The sequence below is a fragment of the Eptatretus burgeri genome, chromosome 2, assembly GCF_056783735.1.
Source record: "Eptatretus burgeri isolate ZD-2024b chromosome 2, Ebu_testis_v1, whole genome shotgun sequence".
Lineage (NCBI taxonomy): Eukaryota > Metazoa > Chordata > Myxini > Myxiniformes > Myxinidae > Eptatretus > Eptatretus burgeri.
In genome coordinates, this window is record NC_140962.1 from 72,127,985 (window position 1) to 72,145,748 (window position 17,764).

The 17,764-nt window shown below is 43.7% G+C and overlaps 2 protein-coding genes across 2 annotated transcripts in view; one reads left to right on the forward strand and one right to left on the reverse strand.

The window, feature by feature from the left end:
- Positions 1–6,234: 6,234 nt before the first annotated feature.
- Positions 6,235–17,764, forward strand: part of POLR1A (RNA polymerase I subunit A) — a 149,987-nt gene continuing 138,457 nt past the window's right edge. Inside the window, exons 1-2 of the mRNA XM_085869794.1 lie at positions 6,235–6,320; positions 15,370–15,449. Of these exons, the coding sequence (XP_085725920.1) occupies positions 15,376–15,449 (74 nt within the window). The 5' untranslated portion in view covers positions 6,235–6,320; positions 15,370–15,375. The remainder of the gene's footprint in view (positions 6,321–15,369; positions 15,450–17,764) is intronic.
- Positions 6,797–11,300, reverse strand: LOC147032306 (uncharacterized). The gene is made up of 2 exons (XM_085869795.1): positions 10,315–11,300; positions 6,797–7,534 (listed from the first exon to the last, which is right to left on the reverse strand). The coding sequence occupies exons 1-2, from the start codon at positions 10,978–10,980 to the stop codon at positions 7,376–7,378; spliced, it is 825 nt and encodes a 274-aa protein (XP_085725921.1). The 5' UTR covers positions 10,981–11,300; the 3' UTR covers positions 6,797–7,375.

Sequence of the window (17,764 nt, forward strand, 5' to 3'; positions counted from 1 at the left end):
GGCGCTCGTGAACCAATAAGCAACACTCATATACACAGCATATTTAATGAGATGACATTTAATGAGACACTTGACATTGCTTCTTAGGTACCAGATCTTGACTGCGTGGTCGAAGGCCAGAGAGAGCACAATGCAAGTCCCCTTCAACGTTCAGCTTGTTTGGATGTACATCAAAGATCCCACAGCATTCTTCATGAAGAGTAGGCGAGCCATCACTGACACCCTCCACTAACAGCAACGAGCATGGAAAATGCAGCTTCACAAAGATACATTGATCCAAACATTGTCAGAATCCAAAGAGCTTGATGTGAGATCAAAGGGTAAACAGGAAGGTACGTGACCCAGAACGTCTCTTGATCCAGTTTTTTTAAGTCTTCTTCAGCCGAGGAGTTGAACTTCAACTCAAGAAACTCTTCTTGCACTCTGTCTGAAATATCAGCGACTTCACATTGAAATAGGTTCCTAATGAATTTCCAGGCTTCGTGCTTCTCATCTATATCCAGAAAGTATCTGATGAATTCTGCTTTCAATTCAGTCAGATGAGTAATTGTTTGTTTCTTTAACTCAGAATCAAGGTAACTGTGAATGAGAGCAGAATCCAAGTTACCACAACTGGCTGTATTTCCATCCTGAATTCGACATTTCCAGGGGTCGAGTTTGGCGATGAAGGCTCGAATGACGTCATGGTGCATGATTATGTTGATGTTTTTCCCTTGGAGTTTGAGGTTGATGGCATTCAGAGCTTCATAGATGTCCACTTGGTAAGCTAGAGAAAGCAAAATCCTTCAAACTGGAACTTGTCATGGAGATCTGCTATCTGCTGCAAATCTATAAATGTTGCCACTTCTTGTCGTCGTTCATAAAGCCGTCCAAGCATGTTTCCCTTCGAAAGCCATCGTACGTTTGTGTGGAAAAGCAAGGCTTGATGTTCAGAATCCATATCCACACACAGCTGTTTGAAGAGATGACTGTTTAAGGCTCCAGCTTTGATGAAGTTGCTACCTTGATAGCCAGGTTCATGACGTCCCTCATTTCAGCAGGTCAAGTTCTGGATGCTAAGGCTTCACGATGAAGGATGCAGTGCGTACCTGCATCAGATGGACTTTTTTCTTTCACTCTTGTTATGAAACCAGATTGCAAACCAAGCATGGCCAGAGCTCCATTAGTACACACCCCTTCCAGCGAGTCCCACGATAGTTGATTTTCCTGGAAGAAGTTTGATACCACTTGAAAAATATCTGTTGCTGTTGTGTAACTTTCCATGGGATGGCAGAAGAGCATTTCCTCTTTTAAACAATTTCCTGACACGAAACGAGCATACATCAGTAGCTGAGAACACTGAGCAACATCAGTCGTTTCGTCCAACTGGATGGCGAATACAGGAGAAGCTCTTACTTGGTCGAGAACTTGATCTTTGATGTCTTGAGACATTTCATCGATCCTTCCCTTGACGGTGTCGTTTGATAGAGAGATTGGGAAAGCTTGTTTGCACTATCCTTCCCCAGAACACGCAGTACACTTGGTTTTATGAGAATCTCTCCGATGTTTTGGCTCTTTTTGCTCTTTGCAATCAACATGGCGATCTCATAGGAAGCCTCAACAACCTTTGAAGTCTGTTTCCGAAATGCTCCACTGCTGTCCCTCTCAGCTTGCTTCAAGGACTGCCTTTTTGTTTCAAAGAATGCCTTGGGTTTGGCAGCTAGAGCAGGATGCATTGTCTTCAAGTGGCGTTCCAAGCATGTGGGCCGCATGCCATCATTGCTCAGAGTCTTGTAGCATATTACGCACTGGGGTACCTCTGTGTCACCCTTTTGAAGGGAGACAAATCCAAATCGAATATATTGGTCAAGATACTTCTGCTTTTTTGCACTCATTGCGAATGATTTAGTTTAAAATGGGTACTACAAATCTATGAAAAAATAAATTTTAATATTAAAATAAAATATAAATCTTGATATTAAATTTAAATAAATGTTAAATTTTAAAATTAATTTTAATACAGAAAATGGGAGGCCTAGTAGCGAATAGAAAACGAAAATTATTAAAGGCGATACTTTTGCTTTTTTTAATGTTCATCACGATATTATGAAAACACTTGTTAAGAGAATCCCAAAAATAATTAGAGAAATTCCTACTTTTTTCCTCCGGGCTCACGTCCCCTCTGGAAATTACTCACGCCCCCAGGTTAAGAGCCAACGATCTAAAGCCTTCTCCACACTATGTATCAGGAGAACCTTCTTGCTATGAAACTCCCATTAGAGCTCTACTTCTTAATTCGAAGAGACCTTTCGCAAGCAATAGACCTGTCTTGACTCTTGCAATATGAATCCCCTCTTCCTATTCAATCCCACCTTGGGATTCCTCTGATTCAGCCCATTGGTGGCCAATCAATGAAATTTAATTCCAGCAGCATCGATTAAACTTCCAAGAAAGAAAGATGAGGCAGAACCTTTTTGTCTGATTATACAAATTAACACTGCACATAAAGGCAATGTAACAATTTTTACAGGGGTGACAAGACATTGTAGCCACCCTGTAGAACACATTTTAAACACTAGAATTGGAACATGAACTTGCAGTCCAGCAGTACAGTACTTTGGCTCTGAATTTTGAAAATTGTGTGGAATCCTGACCCTATCGCACCTGTGTAAGGTAAAAAAATTTTTTTACTCTGTCTGCCTGTGTGTCAGTCAAACAAAATTGAAAATCATTCCAAACAGGAAACATACTGTTTTGTAGTACGTGATAAAGGATACAAACAACAAGCACGAAGAACTAATTTAACGTGTTGAATAAGGTGGTGTAAAAGATGCTGCATCAACGGCGGTAAACTTCCGAAAAATGTTTTTTCTTTTTAATAGCCTTTAAGGTCTTTATTTTTTTTCAATTGAATTATATAATTGAACACTGTAGAACACAACTCTCATTGTTGGCACTTCCAAAACTCTCAAATTTAGCAGTACTTGTACAAAATATGACACCATCCCCCCCCCCCCCCAATTTCGACCAATCACACGTGCCGCTCGTGTTCTCAGCGTTGGGGAATATCGAGATTCAGACAAAATAGCGGCTTGTAGGAAATAAATACAGATCGTGCTAGGAAAAGCAAAGTAAGTTGAAAAGATTGCTGATTTTTGTTTGTCATCACCTGCGGTGTATCGTATATCGTCACCTGGTCGTGGTGTGGAGGTTACGCCAAGGTTTCATTTACAGCATATGCAGGACTTAATTCAGCAGATAATGAACATACCCCATCCACCTGAAGGGAGAGTGGACTTCTAGTTTACGATATCCATGTGCAACGTGCTTAGTGCTGACTAATAGCGAACGCAGTGAGCTTCATATTTAAGAGAGAATAGGAAACGTGCACATGAGAGAATAGGAAACAACAACAACACAATACCCCTGGCAATTTGGAATCCGTGTCGTTGGTTATGACCCTTTTGCTTCCGTTTTTTTTTTGTTTCTGGTTTTTTTTTGTTTCCGGTTTTTGTCATGGGGAATGATGCATGCTGGGAGATAAAGGCATCATCGGAGACATGAAAGACCCAAATAATATCAGACATGGTGTATATTTCCTCCACTGATTTTAATAAAGATATCTCCCTCATCATCAAAAAATAATTTTTATTCGTGATTTACATTATTTGATCGCTGATCCCGAATCCAGGCCGAAGTAACCGGAAATTGTGCATACAGTTGTGAACAAGTTATAGGTAAAGTCAGAAGTGAATGTAAGAAGAATACTACGTTCGCTTCTAGTATTTTTTTTTAAGATGAGATCCTGTTCTAGGCGGTGTAGTTGTTGTTGTGAAGGTAATGTTGAGGGTATACTGTTGAGGTAATATTAATTTTTTTAGATGAGATCCTGTTCTAGGTGGTGTAGTTGTCGTTGTGAAGGTAATGTTGAGGAATTTTTTTCCAGATGAGATCCTGTTCTCGGCAGTGTTGTTGTTGTTGTGAAGGTAATGTTCAAGTATAATGTAGAGGTAATATTTATTTTTGCTGATGAGATCCTGTTCTAGGCGGTGTAGTTGTCGTTGTGAAGGTAATGTTGAGGATTTTTTTTTTCTTCAGATGAGATCCTGTTCTCGGTGGTGTAGTTGTTGTTGTGAAGGTAATGCTGAGGTATAATGTTGAGGTAATATTTATTTTTGCTGATGAGATCCTGTTCTAGGCGGTGTAGTTGTCGTGAATGTAATGTTGAGGATTTTTTTTTTCTTCAGATGAGATCCTGTTCTAGGCGGTGTAGTTGTCGTTGTGAAGGAAATGTTGAGGTAATATATTTTTTTGGATGAGATCCTGTTCTAGGCGGTGTAGTTGTCGTTGTGAAGGTAATGTGGAGGAATTTTTTTTTTCAGATGAGATCCTGTTCTCGGCGGTGTTGTTGTTGTTGTTGTGAAGGTAATGTTGAGGATTTTTTTTTTCAGATGAGATCCTGTTCTCGGCGGTGTTGTTGTTGTTGTTGTTGTTGTTGTGAAGGTAATGTTGAGGTATAATGTTAAGGTAATATTTATTTTTGCTGATGAGATCCTGTTCTAGGCGGTGTAGTTGTCGTGAAGGTAATGTTGAGGATTTTTTTTTTCTTCAGATGAGATCCTGTTCTAGGCGGTGCAGTTGTCGTTGTGAAGGTAATGTTGAGGATTTTTTTTTTCAGATGAGATCCTGTTCTCGGCGGTGTAGTTGTTGTTGTGAAGGTAATGTTGAGGTAATATTTATTTTTGCAGATGAGATCCTGTTCTCGGCGGTGTAGTTGTTGTTGTGAAGGTAATGTTGAGGTCATATTTATTTTTGCAGATGAGATCCTGTTCTCGGCAGTGTAGTTGTTGTTGTGAAGGTAATGTTGAGGTAAAATGTTGAGGTAATATTAATTTTTTTAGATGAGATCTTGTTCTCGGCAGTGTAGTTGTCGTTGTGAAGATAATGTTGAGGTAATATTTATTTTTGCAGATGAGATCCTGTTCTAGGCGGTGTAGTTGTCGTTGTGAAGGTAATGTTGAGAATTTTTTTTTTCAGATGAGATCCTGTTCTCGGCGGTGTAATTGTCGTTGTGAAGGTAATGTTGAGGTGATATTTATTTTTGCAGATGAGATCCTGTTCTAGGCGGTGTAGTTGTCGTTGTGAAGGTAATGTTGAGGTAATATTTATTTTTGCAGATGAGATCCTGTTCTACGCGGTGTAGTTGTTGTTGTGAAGGTAATGTTGAGGTAATATTTATTTTTGCAGATGAGATCCTGTTCTAGGTGGTGTAGTTGTTGTTGTGAAGGTAATGTTAAGGTAATATTAATTTTTTCATAGCAAAAAGACTTTAATTTGATATATTTAAGAAGCGAATGTAAGAAGAATTCTACGTTCGCTTCTTGGCTTTGCCCATTCCATATTACTATATAGACGGTTTTTAGCACTTTGTTCGCTGAAACAGGGCCATCGGTATAAAGGGACATTTAATTCTGCAAACAACTTGTGTATATAGACATTTTATACTCTCGCCATCAAAAAATACTTTATAGAACCTGAGGCCTTCCTACCACTGAGCTCTTTTATATGGAGGAACTACCGACCAATGAGAGTGCATTTGCTGATGAGGCCACGCGGCCGCCATATTGGGACTCCACACCGACCGAAATTTCATCGTAAACATGGAAAAAAAACCAATAAAAGGTTAGCAGGTTTTTAAATAAACTAAGGTTTTATTGTTTTTAATGGGGCTTTTTTCATGTTGTGATGAGTACCAAGAGCAAGTTTTCAAAAACACTTTGAGTTTATTTTAATTGAGCTATTTCACGTTGTCGTGAGTACCAAGATGGCGGCCGGTGACTTCAGTTTTTACAGCAAACCAGTGATCCGGTAGATCGATGCCTCCAACCGGCCCAGAACATCGGACGAAAAGTATTGCAGACAGTATCTTCTTCAAAGCAAAGGGTAAATTAGAATAAAGTTGAACATCCTCACAATATGTAATTGATAATTGTTATGTCTGTAGGGAGTTGTGCTTCATATATCAGTTAAAAAGCGGCAGCTGTGATTTTAATTTTATAATTCAACTTTGGTCCGGTTTATTCACCTCAGCGGTATAGTGAGCGGTAGTGCATTCCTATTCGCGCTTTTCCTCTCTCCATTATTAGGGTAAATATATATTTTAATTTTTGTTGCATTGTGTCAACTGCTGCACTGGATCGATTATCAGAACATTTTAATTACACTAATCAAATAGAAAAGAGAGAAACGGAAGTGGTGACGCGGAAGCGGTACCACGTGTGCCGTTGACGCATGCTTCATAACGGGTCTGGCTTAATTGCAGTTTCGCTGTGTGGATTACGGTAACCATAGTTTGATTGATATCATTTACTACGTAACTGCTGACTTGGTTGTTGGAATGCGATGAACACTGTGCCCGCCTCGAAAATAATTTATTTTGGGGAGATTTCGCGAATTTGTCACGATCGCACTCGATGATGACCTGGATGATACTCTGACGACGTTTTAATTCTTAAATACTGATTGGAATACTACTTGGGATTTGTTTTATTAATCTGATGGTGTGACTGTTTATTCGCCGCATCGAATGATATGATGCGATTCCAAGGCCACGAGGTGTGATAGGAAGGAGAGGATAGAAGGAGCAGAAATCTGGGTAAACGACATTAAGAGAAAGCGGGTGATAATATGGAATAGGCAAAGCCGAGAAGCGAACATAGAATTCTTCTTACATTCGCTTCTTAAATATATCAAATTTAAGTCTTTTTGCGATGAAAAAATTAATGTTACCTTTACATTGAAATGAGAGCGAGAGAAGAACCTTCAGAGTTTAGGCTTTATTCCATTTGATTGGAGCCGCTTCTACGGGCACACCGGGGAATACAGGTTCAGCTAGGAGTACATAAGCAGTAACGTATACATGTGCGATTAATCATTGCAGAATAAATCCGCGTAAGCACGGAGTTCGATATAATCTCCATTCTCACCAGTCAATGAGCACCTTCAGTTAACGAGCATCAAGTGAACAGCCGATGTAAATGGCAATGCCCCGGGGACAATCACCCCGTGCCGCAGAGACCTCCCCTTATACGCGAGACGCACAACATGTGATCCCGCGTCATGTCCCTCAATTCACCTCAATTCACCACATTCTCCCCACCTTTAAAATGCAACTAGGGGCCCATCTTACGCACCATGATTGCTTTAGCACTATAGGAGTATACATTTCAAGCAACGCGGACTAATAGGTCTACAGAAGCATACATGCCAAGCAGTGATTATTTTGAGTTGTAGGAGCATGGAAATGAGCATCGATATATGATATAATGAGCATATAGGAGCATGAGCAGCGAGAATGCCGATAATCCCCTTTACAGATTGAGTCGTCGAGGGGGCCTTATTCGTCGACCTCTCCGGGAGTAAATGGCAGTTTCACTTGAGGGAGACTCCCGATCCTCTTGGTGAGCCTCGACTTGTGCCGGGGATGACTCCTCGATCGCTCTCGGGTGGAACGCGGCAGCCCCGTCGCCCGGTGGAGTTCCTGGGGGGGGAACACCTGGGGAGGGGATGTCAGAAGGAGGAGTGCCAGAAGGTGGTGTACCTGCGGGAGGAGTACCTGAGGGAGCCAGATGGCGAACCGACACAGTGGTCTCCCTGCCATCCGGGAGCCTGACATGAGCATACTCTGGATTAGTATCGATGAGTTCGACCCCCTCCACCAGGGGTTCATACTTGCTTTGTCGTACCGGGCGTTTCATGAACACTGTTCCAGGATGGGTTAGCCAGTTGGGCACCGTTTGACCGTCAACATAACGTCGCTGGTGAGTAAACATTCGTTCGTGAGGAGTTGCATTGGTGGACGTGCAGAGCAAAGAGCGTATGGAATTCAGAGCGTCGGGAAGAGTAACCTCCCACCGCTCGGGGCCCAGTCCTCTCGATTTCAGCGCCAGAGTTACGGCTTTCCAAATAACTCCATTATACCGTTCCACCTGCCCGTTTCCCTGTGGGTTGTAACCCGTCGTTCGACTAGTTGCTATGCCGAGCTCTAGTAGGAATTGTTTTAGCCCGGCCGACATGAAACACGGCCCTCTGTCTGAATGTATGTACGAAGGTTTCCCAAACATAGCGAAGAGGTCAGAGAGACATCTCACGACAGTGCCCGAGGTCATATCCGAGCACGGAAATGCGAAAGGGAACCTTGAATATTCATCAACAACGGTGAATATGTATCTGTTGTCTGTCTCGGTCGGCAGGGGCCCTTTGAAGTCGATGTTTAGTCTCTCGAAGGGGGAAGTGGCCTTGATCAGTCTGCCAGATGCCGCGCCATAGAATCTGGGTTTTAGTTCAGCACAAACAGGGCATGAAGCATTCATTTGTTTAATATCTTCAACAGAATAGGGAAGATTTTGTCTGCGCACGAAATGTGCCATTCTGGTTACCCCTGGGTGGCAGAGAGACACGTGTAGGTCTTGCAAAGCCTGACTGATTGTTGCCGAACTGTAGACCCGAGAGAAGGTATCTGCAGCAGGGTTTTCCTTCCCGGGCCGGTAAACAATGTCGTAACTGTAGCAAGCTCGGTCTATCCGCCATCTCATAATTTTTTCATTCTTAATTTTCCCGTTATTTTTCCCATCAAACATGAATGCCACGGATCGTTGGTCCGTAACGAGCGTGAAGTGGTTTCCCAGTAAATAATGTCTCCATTTCCGCAGCGCTTCGACGATGGCGTACGCTTCCTTCTCTATCGCTGAGTGTCTGCTCGCTTCTAGAGAGAGTTCTCGAGAAGAACGCGACCGGCCGCCCAGACTGATTAAGTGTAGCAGCTATGGCGTGATCTGAAGCGTCGGTTTCCACCACAAAGGGCACCGAGCTATCGATCGATAAAACCACGGACTTACTGATATCATCCTTGAGGTTGTGGAAAGCTCTTACAACAGCGGCATCTGGTGGAAAGTTTTTGCAATGCACTAGGGGATGTATTTTCTCGGAGTATTGCGAAATCCATCTCGCATAGTAAGCGAACATGCCGATCACCCGGCGCATTGCCTGCAGGTCCTGAGGTGGGGGTAGCTCACGAAGTGGGCGCAATCGTTCAGGATCAGGCTTAATTGTGCCGTCGGCTATTGTGTAGCCGAGAAGGTCAATTGACCTTGCCGAGAATACGCATTTCTCGTAGTTGAGAGTCAGATTATATTTTCTAGCAATGCTCAAGAATCTGTCCAGATTCCTATCATGTTCCCCCTGATCCCTACCGCACACTGTGACATTGTCCACGTAAACAAAAGTGTCTTTGAGGTTTTCATCTGAGATGATGTCGTCCATAACCCGTTGGAAGCAAGCTACCCCATTCGTGACACCGAAAGGTATTCTCCTGAATTGGTAGAGGCGCCTCCCTGCCTGGAATGCGGTGTAAGGTTTGTCTTCCTCTCGGATGGGAATTTGATGATAGGCGCTTCGCAAGTCGATGGTGCTGAATACCTTATAATTGGCCACGCGTTCGACCATCTTGTCTATGCGCGGCAGGGGGTAGGCGTCGAGTTGGGTAAAGCGATTGACCGTTCGGGAATAATCGACAACCATTCGTTTCTTATGGTTCTGACTGCTGGTTACTAACACCTGTGCGCGCCATGGCAAATCACTCGGTTCTATAATTCCTTCTTCCAGTAATCGCTTGATTTCTGAGGTGATGAAATTCATGTCAGCAGTGGTATATCGCCGCGATTTAATCGCTATCGGTTTGCAGACCGGCGACAAGTTAGCGAACAGCTGGGGGGACGTCATCTCCGCGGTGGTCAACGCATTTAAAATTAGACGAGGCTTGCTTCCTCCAAAGGGTATTTCGACGCTCGTGTGCTGCTTGAGGACATTATGACCCAGAATTACGTCTGCGCACAAATCACGAAGCACCAGTACCCTTACATCCCGATGCGTGTACCCTTTTACGTCCAATTCAACATTGCAGTACCCTCGTACGCGGGATTGTAGTGAGGTGGCGGCCACGCATACCGTATTGTCAGTCGGGTGGATTATCCATTTCCTGCCCTTCACTAGCGAGCTGTTGACGAAACTTTCAGAGCTACCGGTATCAATCAGTGCCTCAGCCATATGCCCGTTAATTCGTACGTTGATGATAGCCTTGGATAGATTCCCTGGGGAGGCTGCAGTTAATTTATTTTGCGAGTAGAGAGCCGCAGAAGTGGGTTTATTTCTCCTTAGAGTAGATTTACATACCCTGGCATAATGCCCTTTCTTGTCGCAATTCATGCATGTGGCATCTCTGGCGGGACATTTTTGACGAGGGTGCCTTTTGTACCCACAAAAGAAGCATTTACCAACCGGAGCAGTTGCTGAGGAGTTTGACGTGGCCTGGGTATCCGGCTCCTCGGGTGTTTCTCCATCCCCTATGTCTGGCTGTGTCTGTGCCAGTGGGGTTCCTTGGGTTCCCATCGTAGCAGCGTTCATTAGCAGCATCGGTGTCCCAAATGACTCAGATTGCTGCTGAGCCGTATCCATCGCTCGTGCCTGATCGACTTCCTTGTCAAGAGTGGGTTGCGCTTTCTCTAGTAAGCGTTGCCGTATGTGGGCTGATCTGAGTCCTTGGATGAATGCCTCCCGTGTGGCTTCCTTTCGGTGTTCCTCGGCGCTTACGGCCCGGAAGCTGCCGTCTTTTCCCAGCTGATTCAGAGCTTGCAGGAACTGATCAATTGTCTCCCCGGCTGCTTGCTTGCGTGTGTTGAGAAGATGTCGTATGTATACCTCGTTCTTGGGCTTCACGTAGAGCGCTTGCAGCACGTCGATCGCTGCTTCGTAAGTGTCGCACTCCGAGAAGAGCCTGTATACGCTGGGCGAGACATGATTCACGAGAGCGGCAAATTTGTCAGCTCCCTCCTCGATGATGGTCAGATAGTGTGAGAAGGAACAGAACCAATGCGACCATTTCATTTCTGCGTCAGTCGCGTTTGGGTCTGCGTCGAACCTCTCTGGTTTGTAGATCTTGTCCATCGTTGGTTGAGAGAGCCGAGAAAATCAAATGGAATAAATTGAAATGAGAGCGAGAGAAGAACCTTCAGAGTTTAGGCTTTATTCCATTTGATTGGAGCCGCTTCTGCGGGCACACCGGGGAATACAGGTTCAGCTAGGAGTACATAAGCAGTAACGTATACATGTGCGATTAATCATTGCAGACTAAATCCGCGTAAGCACGGAGTTCGATATAATCTCCATTCTCACCAGTCAATGAGCACCTTCAGTCAACGAGCATCAAGTGAACAGCCGATGTAAATGGCAATGCCCCGGGGACAATCACCCCGTGCCGCGGAGACCTCCCCCTATACGCGAGACGCACAACATGTGATCCCGCGTCATGTCCCTCAATTCACCTCAATTCACCACATACATTACCTTCACAACAACGACACCGCCTTGAACAGGATCTCATCTGCAAAAATAAATATTACCTCAACATTACCTTCACAACAACAACTACACCGCCTAGGACAGGATGTCATCTGAAAAAAAAATTTCCTCAACATTACCTTCACAACGACAACTACACCGCCTAGAACAGGATCTCATCTAAAACAAGGACAAATGTGTCCAAGAGCAGCGTCCTTAAGGTGTTGTCGGCTAAAAAAACCAACAACAACAACAACTTCCGATATTTCGTCAAGTGCCTTGATTAAGCCAACTGCGAGACCCGTCAATGTATTTACGAAATATAGTGTATTTACGAAATAAATAATGTATTTACAAATCTACAATACATTAAATGGAATAATCTTTAAATAGTAATGTGAACTTTTCGAAACTTTAAAGCAAATGTCCGAATGTATTTAAAAGTTCATGATAGATGCTCTCAAAAGGCACCCTCAATGCGAGGATGTGTACAAGTGTTTAGAATTTAAGGAGATCCGGATTGTGTATATAAAAGAGCCGAGTCCTAATATACAGGTTTTGTCTTCACAAGAAGAAGAAGAACAAGAAGAACAATGCCGAGCGTTCTTAGAGCAGCATTTCGCGTAGCGAACGCTGCTAAAAATAAATCCTAGAAGCGAACGTAGTATTCTTCTTACATTCGCTTCTGACTTTACCTATAACTTGTTCACAACTGTATACGCAATTTCCGGTTACTTCGGCCTGGATTTGGGATCAGTGATCAAATAACATAAATCACGATTAAAAATTATTTTTCGATTATGTGGGAGATATCTTTAAAATCAGTGGAGGAAATATACACCATGTCTGATATTATTTGGGTCTTTCATGTCTCCGACGATGCCTTTATCTCCCGGCATGCATCATTCCCCATGACAAAAACCGGAAACAAACAAACAAAAAAAAACCAGAAACAAAAAAAAAAAACGGAAGCAAAAGGGTCATAGCCAACGACACGGATTCCAAATTGCCATAGTATTGTGTTGTTGTTTCCTATTCTCTTATGTGCACGCGTTAAGTAATATTCACAAGATAGAAATAAAACCCAATCGTGTTTATACACCGCACAGCGTTAAAAATAAAAAAAAACCCGGAAGCAAAAGGGTCATAGCCAACGACACGTATTCCAAATTGCCAGGGGTATTGTGTTGTTGTTGTTGTTGTTTCCTATTCTCTCATGTGCACACATTAAGTATGAAGCTCACTGCGTTCGCTATTAAGGAAGGAATAAATGTTGAGTATTCTGTTTGGGGAGAGATTAGAGATTGTAAAAACAGTAAGATACTGGAAAGATGTTTTTATAAGGATCCGGAAGAGGAGGAGGAAGGAGGAGGACACGAAGAGTTCAAAAGGGCATGTGGTAAGGGAATTGTATTGATTATGGGCGATTTTAACTTGCCAGGGATAGATTGGGTCCAGGAACAAGGAAAGGGCAGAGCAGATGAGGATTTCCTAGTTTGAGTCCAGGATTGCTTTTTAACCCAGTTTGTGGATAAGCTCACGAGGGGGAGTGCAGTGTTAGACCTCCTTTTCAGTCAGGTCAGGTATGGGAGCATTCGCCAGAGTAGCACGTCGCTGCGTCCACTTTCCGCCGGTATGCCAAGGGCCTCCATCTGGCCATCTCCCAGGCAGATGCCTGGCCCATCCCCATCTCCTTGAGATACTGATCAACCTGCTGCAACCACGAGGCACGTGGTCGGCCCATTGGCTTCCTCCACTCACGAGGCTCCCTTGTTGAGAGAATCTGGTGAGCAGGATCAGCGTCAGGAAAACGAGCCACATGTCTAAACAGCCACAGCTGACGCTCACGGACAATGCAGGTAACAAATCTCATTTGAGTCTCTCTCAGCAACCGCTCGTTGGACACAAAGTCCGACCAGCGATAGCCAAGAATTCTCCGAAGAGACCTGGTACCAAAGGAATTAAGTCTCCGTCTCGGATCGCTGGTCAGAGTCCAAGTCTCACATCCATAGAGCAAGACTGGAAGCACCAAGGACCTGAAGACTTGGACTTTAGTCCTGCCGCACAGGTACCTGCAGCGCCACACCCCATGATCCAGTGAATCCATGACTCCCCAGGCCCGACCCAGACGTCCATTGGCCTCTGGCTCACAGCCAGCAGAGACATGAATATCACTGCCAAGGTAAGTGAATCTCTCCGTGACCTCAACATCCTCACCACAAACAGGCACATACAGGACAGCAGCATCCAAGATGTCATCAAAAACCTGGGTCTTAGTTTTGACCCAGGAAACCCGTAATCCCAGCGGCTCCTACTCCTCATTCAGCACCTCGAGGGCCCCTAAAAAGGATATCTAAAGCCTCTGAAAAGATGACTGCATCATCTGCGAAATCAAGGTCAGAGATCTTGACATTCCCAAACGATGCACCACAGCTTGATCTCTCCGACATCCTCCCAATAATCCAGTCCATACAAGTGCTGAAAAGTGTGGGGGCCAGTACACACCCCTGACGAACTCAAGTAACAACTGGAAATAAGTCAGAGATGGTACCACCACATCTCACAACACTCTCAGTACCAGAGTAGAGTTCAGACATCAGATCGATCAGCTTTGGTGGTACCCCACGAAGACCAATAATTCTCCAGAGGGCAACTCGATTCACTGAATCAAATACTTCACAGAGATCAACGTCGGCTGCAAGCAGTGTTGTGAAGGTAATGAAACTCTCGTCTGTGTTCGGTGAGGACCCGAAGAGCAAGGGTACGGTCAATCATTGACCTCTTTGCTGTAAAGCCTGACTGCTCTGGACGCTGGTGCTCAAGCAGATGGTGATGAACCCTTTCAAGAATTATCCGAGCAAAGACCTTGCCCGGCACTTCGAGCAGTGCCATCCCTCGGTACTTGTTGCAGTCTTGGCGATCACCCTTCCCTTTCTGGAGAGGGACAAGAAGGCCCCTCTTCCAGTCAGTTGGGATGATGCCTGTGTTCCATGCAGAGCACAGAACTGCATGCAACGACACGAGTGCAGAATTTCCACCAGCCTTGAGAAGTTCAGCATGGATGCCACAGATCCCAGGAGCTTCACCTCATTTCAACCGGTTCATCGCAGCCCGTGTTTCCACAAATGAAGGTGGACCACAGTTGATTGTAGTTTAGCAATAGAGATTGTAACATCCCTGATGTCCAATTTGACAGCTGGTGGATCAGCCTGGTACAGCCACGCTGTGTGCACGTGCTTGCTTGCATGCGCGCTTGCTTGTGTGCGCACTTGCTTGCTTCAGTGTGCGCTTGCTTGCTTGCGTGCGCGTGTACTTGCGCGCTTTCTTGCTTCAGTGCGCGCTTGCTTGCATGCGCACTTGCTTGTGTGCGCTTGCTTTTTTGCTGGCGATGTCATAGGTGTCCTCATTCTGACGTCATAATTGCAAATGTCGAACGCTTTATTCGATCAGTATGAAAAATTGAGGGGCATCTTGGGCTAAATTGTATGGGGGGGGGGGGAATTTTGATGATGTCATCAGTGACATGGTTCAGCAGCTGCCTTTGTTTTTCTTCTTCTTCATTTTTTTAAACATAGAAACCTTCAAAAATCTTCTACGAAACGGCTGTACATATTGAGGCAAAACTTTACAGGTACAATCACCTATCCATGAGGAACACCAAGTTCTCCACCTGTGACATCATAGGTCACATGGTCTCGACAGCCGAATTGGATTGAACGAAAATCTTTAAAAAATGATTTTTCTTGAACCGCTTCATCAAGCGACATGAAACGTCACAATTATGATCTCGTATAAATGTAGAATATGTGTTTCAAATTTCAACCTGATTGGATGCATGGTTTGGCAGCCAGAATGATTTAATATTTTGAATCTGGGTTTAGGGATTTAAATCAAACTTGGTACAAGTATGTGTAATGATGGTAGAGGCATATGTGGCGATTTCACGACATTGAAGCGTGCCCTTCTGTTTTTTTATTTTATTTTATTTTCCACCAGGCCAACATGTTTGACACGGAGATTCCATGGCACCGTTTGCAAAGTGTCAGCTTCTCTGTGTTTACTAAAGAGGAAATCAAGTAAGCTTTTTTTTTTCTTTTACTGCATCCCTCATTCATATATTCTTTTTTTTTTCTTTTTTGCTTTACTGTGCTCTTTTCACACCCTCCATATTTTATTGTTTTTATGAATACAAATTCTAAACTTGTGGAAAATAGGTTGATAAAGGGTAAAAGGCAGTATACCGTTAGTGGTGCAGTAGGACAACATGCATATATAACAAGGGGATGGATAAGCAGGAGAGGGAAGAGAAGAGAGGAGTAAACGACAACCTGTATATAGATGGGGAGTTGTAAGGAGGGGGTTAATGATATAAAATATCACAGGTAGGGATGGAGGATGACCTGAGGTTGTGGTTCATTGCAAACCTGAAGCCCTGGAGGGAGGGATGTTCAATAAGCCAGAGAAAAAAGAAGCAAAGTGGAGTTGAGCATTCGGTCTTGATTTTTGGAGGAGCTGAAGGAGGGGGTTGCCGAAAGAATATGTGTGACTTGGCGGGACAGACAGATGAAAGAACAGAGGGAACAAGACCCAAGGAGAGAGGTTTTGAAGACAAAGACCACTAACTTGGCTGCAATGAGAGAGAGCAGCAGGCCCTGTTTTTCTGCTTTTGTAGGAGATATCAGTGATATTGAGAGCTTTGGATTTCACAACTTTCAGGAGTGACAGGATTAAGTGGGGTTCCAGCTCATCCATGAAAGTAGGACTCTTTTGAGTAATGGGATAAGGTTTTGCAAATTGGAGGGGTTCAGATTTCCAATATAATGACTTTGTGTGGCTTTGGAGGTCAGCTTTAATAAATGGCCTGCCCAGGTGGGGTCAGAGCTGATCCTGAGACTGCACTTATTATGGTTGATTGTGGAAATTGATAAGTGGATCTGTTTGATAATCTTTTCAGAGAGAGAGAAGGTTAGTTCCAAATTTTTGGCCAGAATACGATCCTTTCTTGATCATCCGAGATGAAAGCTGCTACTACTGGCTTGTCAGTGCGATTATGGAATTTTATTGTATAATGTGGAGTCACCTGCAAAGAGGAAAAGGGTTTTTAAGCGGTGAAGCCACTTCGATATTTGGCTGTGTCTTTCCTTCCATCTGCTCGTCCGTCCGTTCATCCATGCATCCATCCGACCGTCCATCAAAAATGAAGAAGAACCTTTCGAACACACCATGTTTAATTCTAATGAGTTCTAAAGAGTTCTAATGGGTTTATTTCGTTTCTCGGCTTTGCCTATTTCATATTAAAAATGCCAAACTGAACAGCTTTCTTCAGACACGGGTGTGTTTTATTACTTACGAAATCTAAAGATTTCGTAAGTATATTGATGACTTATGTTTCTGTTTGTTTGTTTGTTTGTTTGTAGGCACGATAACTCGAGAACGGAAGAAGCTTCCAATGTCAAATTACACCACGTGACTCAGGAGGGTGATGGCTAGTGCTGATTAGATTTTGGTCAAAATCGGTCAAAGGTCAAGGTCACAGTGAGGTCAAACATCCAAAAAATGATAACTCGAGAACGGAAGAAGCTACCAATGTCAAATTACACCACGTGATTCAGGAGGGTGATGGCTAGCGCTGATTAGATTTTGGTCAAAATCGGTCAAAGGTCAAGGTCACAGTGAGGTCAAACATCCAAAACATTCGATTTTTGATGGTTTGGTACAGAATCATCGTAGAAACTTCTGGTTTGCGTCGCTACCTTCTCTCGAGACAGCTTTTATTAGACAAGGTCAGAGGTCAAGTTGACGATTTCGTAAGTACCAGTCTATGACTGCTTGTTTATTTATTTATTTATTTATTTATTTTTGTTTCCCTAGAGCAAGTAACAGGTCAGTAAAGGACTGAGGCCAAGACACCTGTGAGCATTCCAGTCTCTCCTCTTTGAGCTACATGATCATTGCACGAGGGGAAGAAATCAGATAGCCAGGGAGGAAGGTGGCCTTTTATTCCACAGGCAGAATTGAAGCTTTGCAAGCAGAGCAGAGTACCAGACTGTGTATATCCAAGATATGCTGAGAGACATGGCTCTGACCTTTTCTTGAGATTAATGTCTCCATCTATTGTTGAGAGAGAAACAACAGCATATCCAAAGTTGAGTGGCCATGAGATGATCCATAATTTTTGTCAGATTCGGTCATATGAGAAAAGGAAAGACTTTATAATTTGAAGTGAGTTGACCAATTGGTGGTTAAGAAAATCTGTTTTTGTACCCTTCTTGTGTGTTTGAGTGATATTGGCTGTTTTTCCAAGTGGATAGACTGTAGCTCATGATGAACAGGCTGGAGGGCACCATTGGAGGACACAGGCACCGATAACACCCGGGCCCTATGTCAAATT

Coding starts and splice junctions, on each gene's coding strand:
- LOC147032306 (XM_085869795.1), bottom strand. CDS start 10,980: ATGGACAAGATCTACAAACCAGAGAGGTTCGACGCAGACCCAAACGCG. Junction 7,535..10,314: donor ACTCCTCAGCAACTGCTCCG/GTTGGTAAATGC, acceptor TCCCCTCCCCAG/GTGTTCCCCCCCCAGGAACT.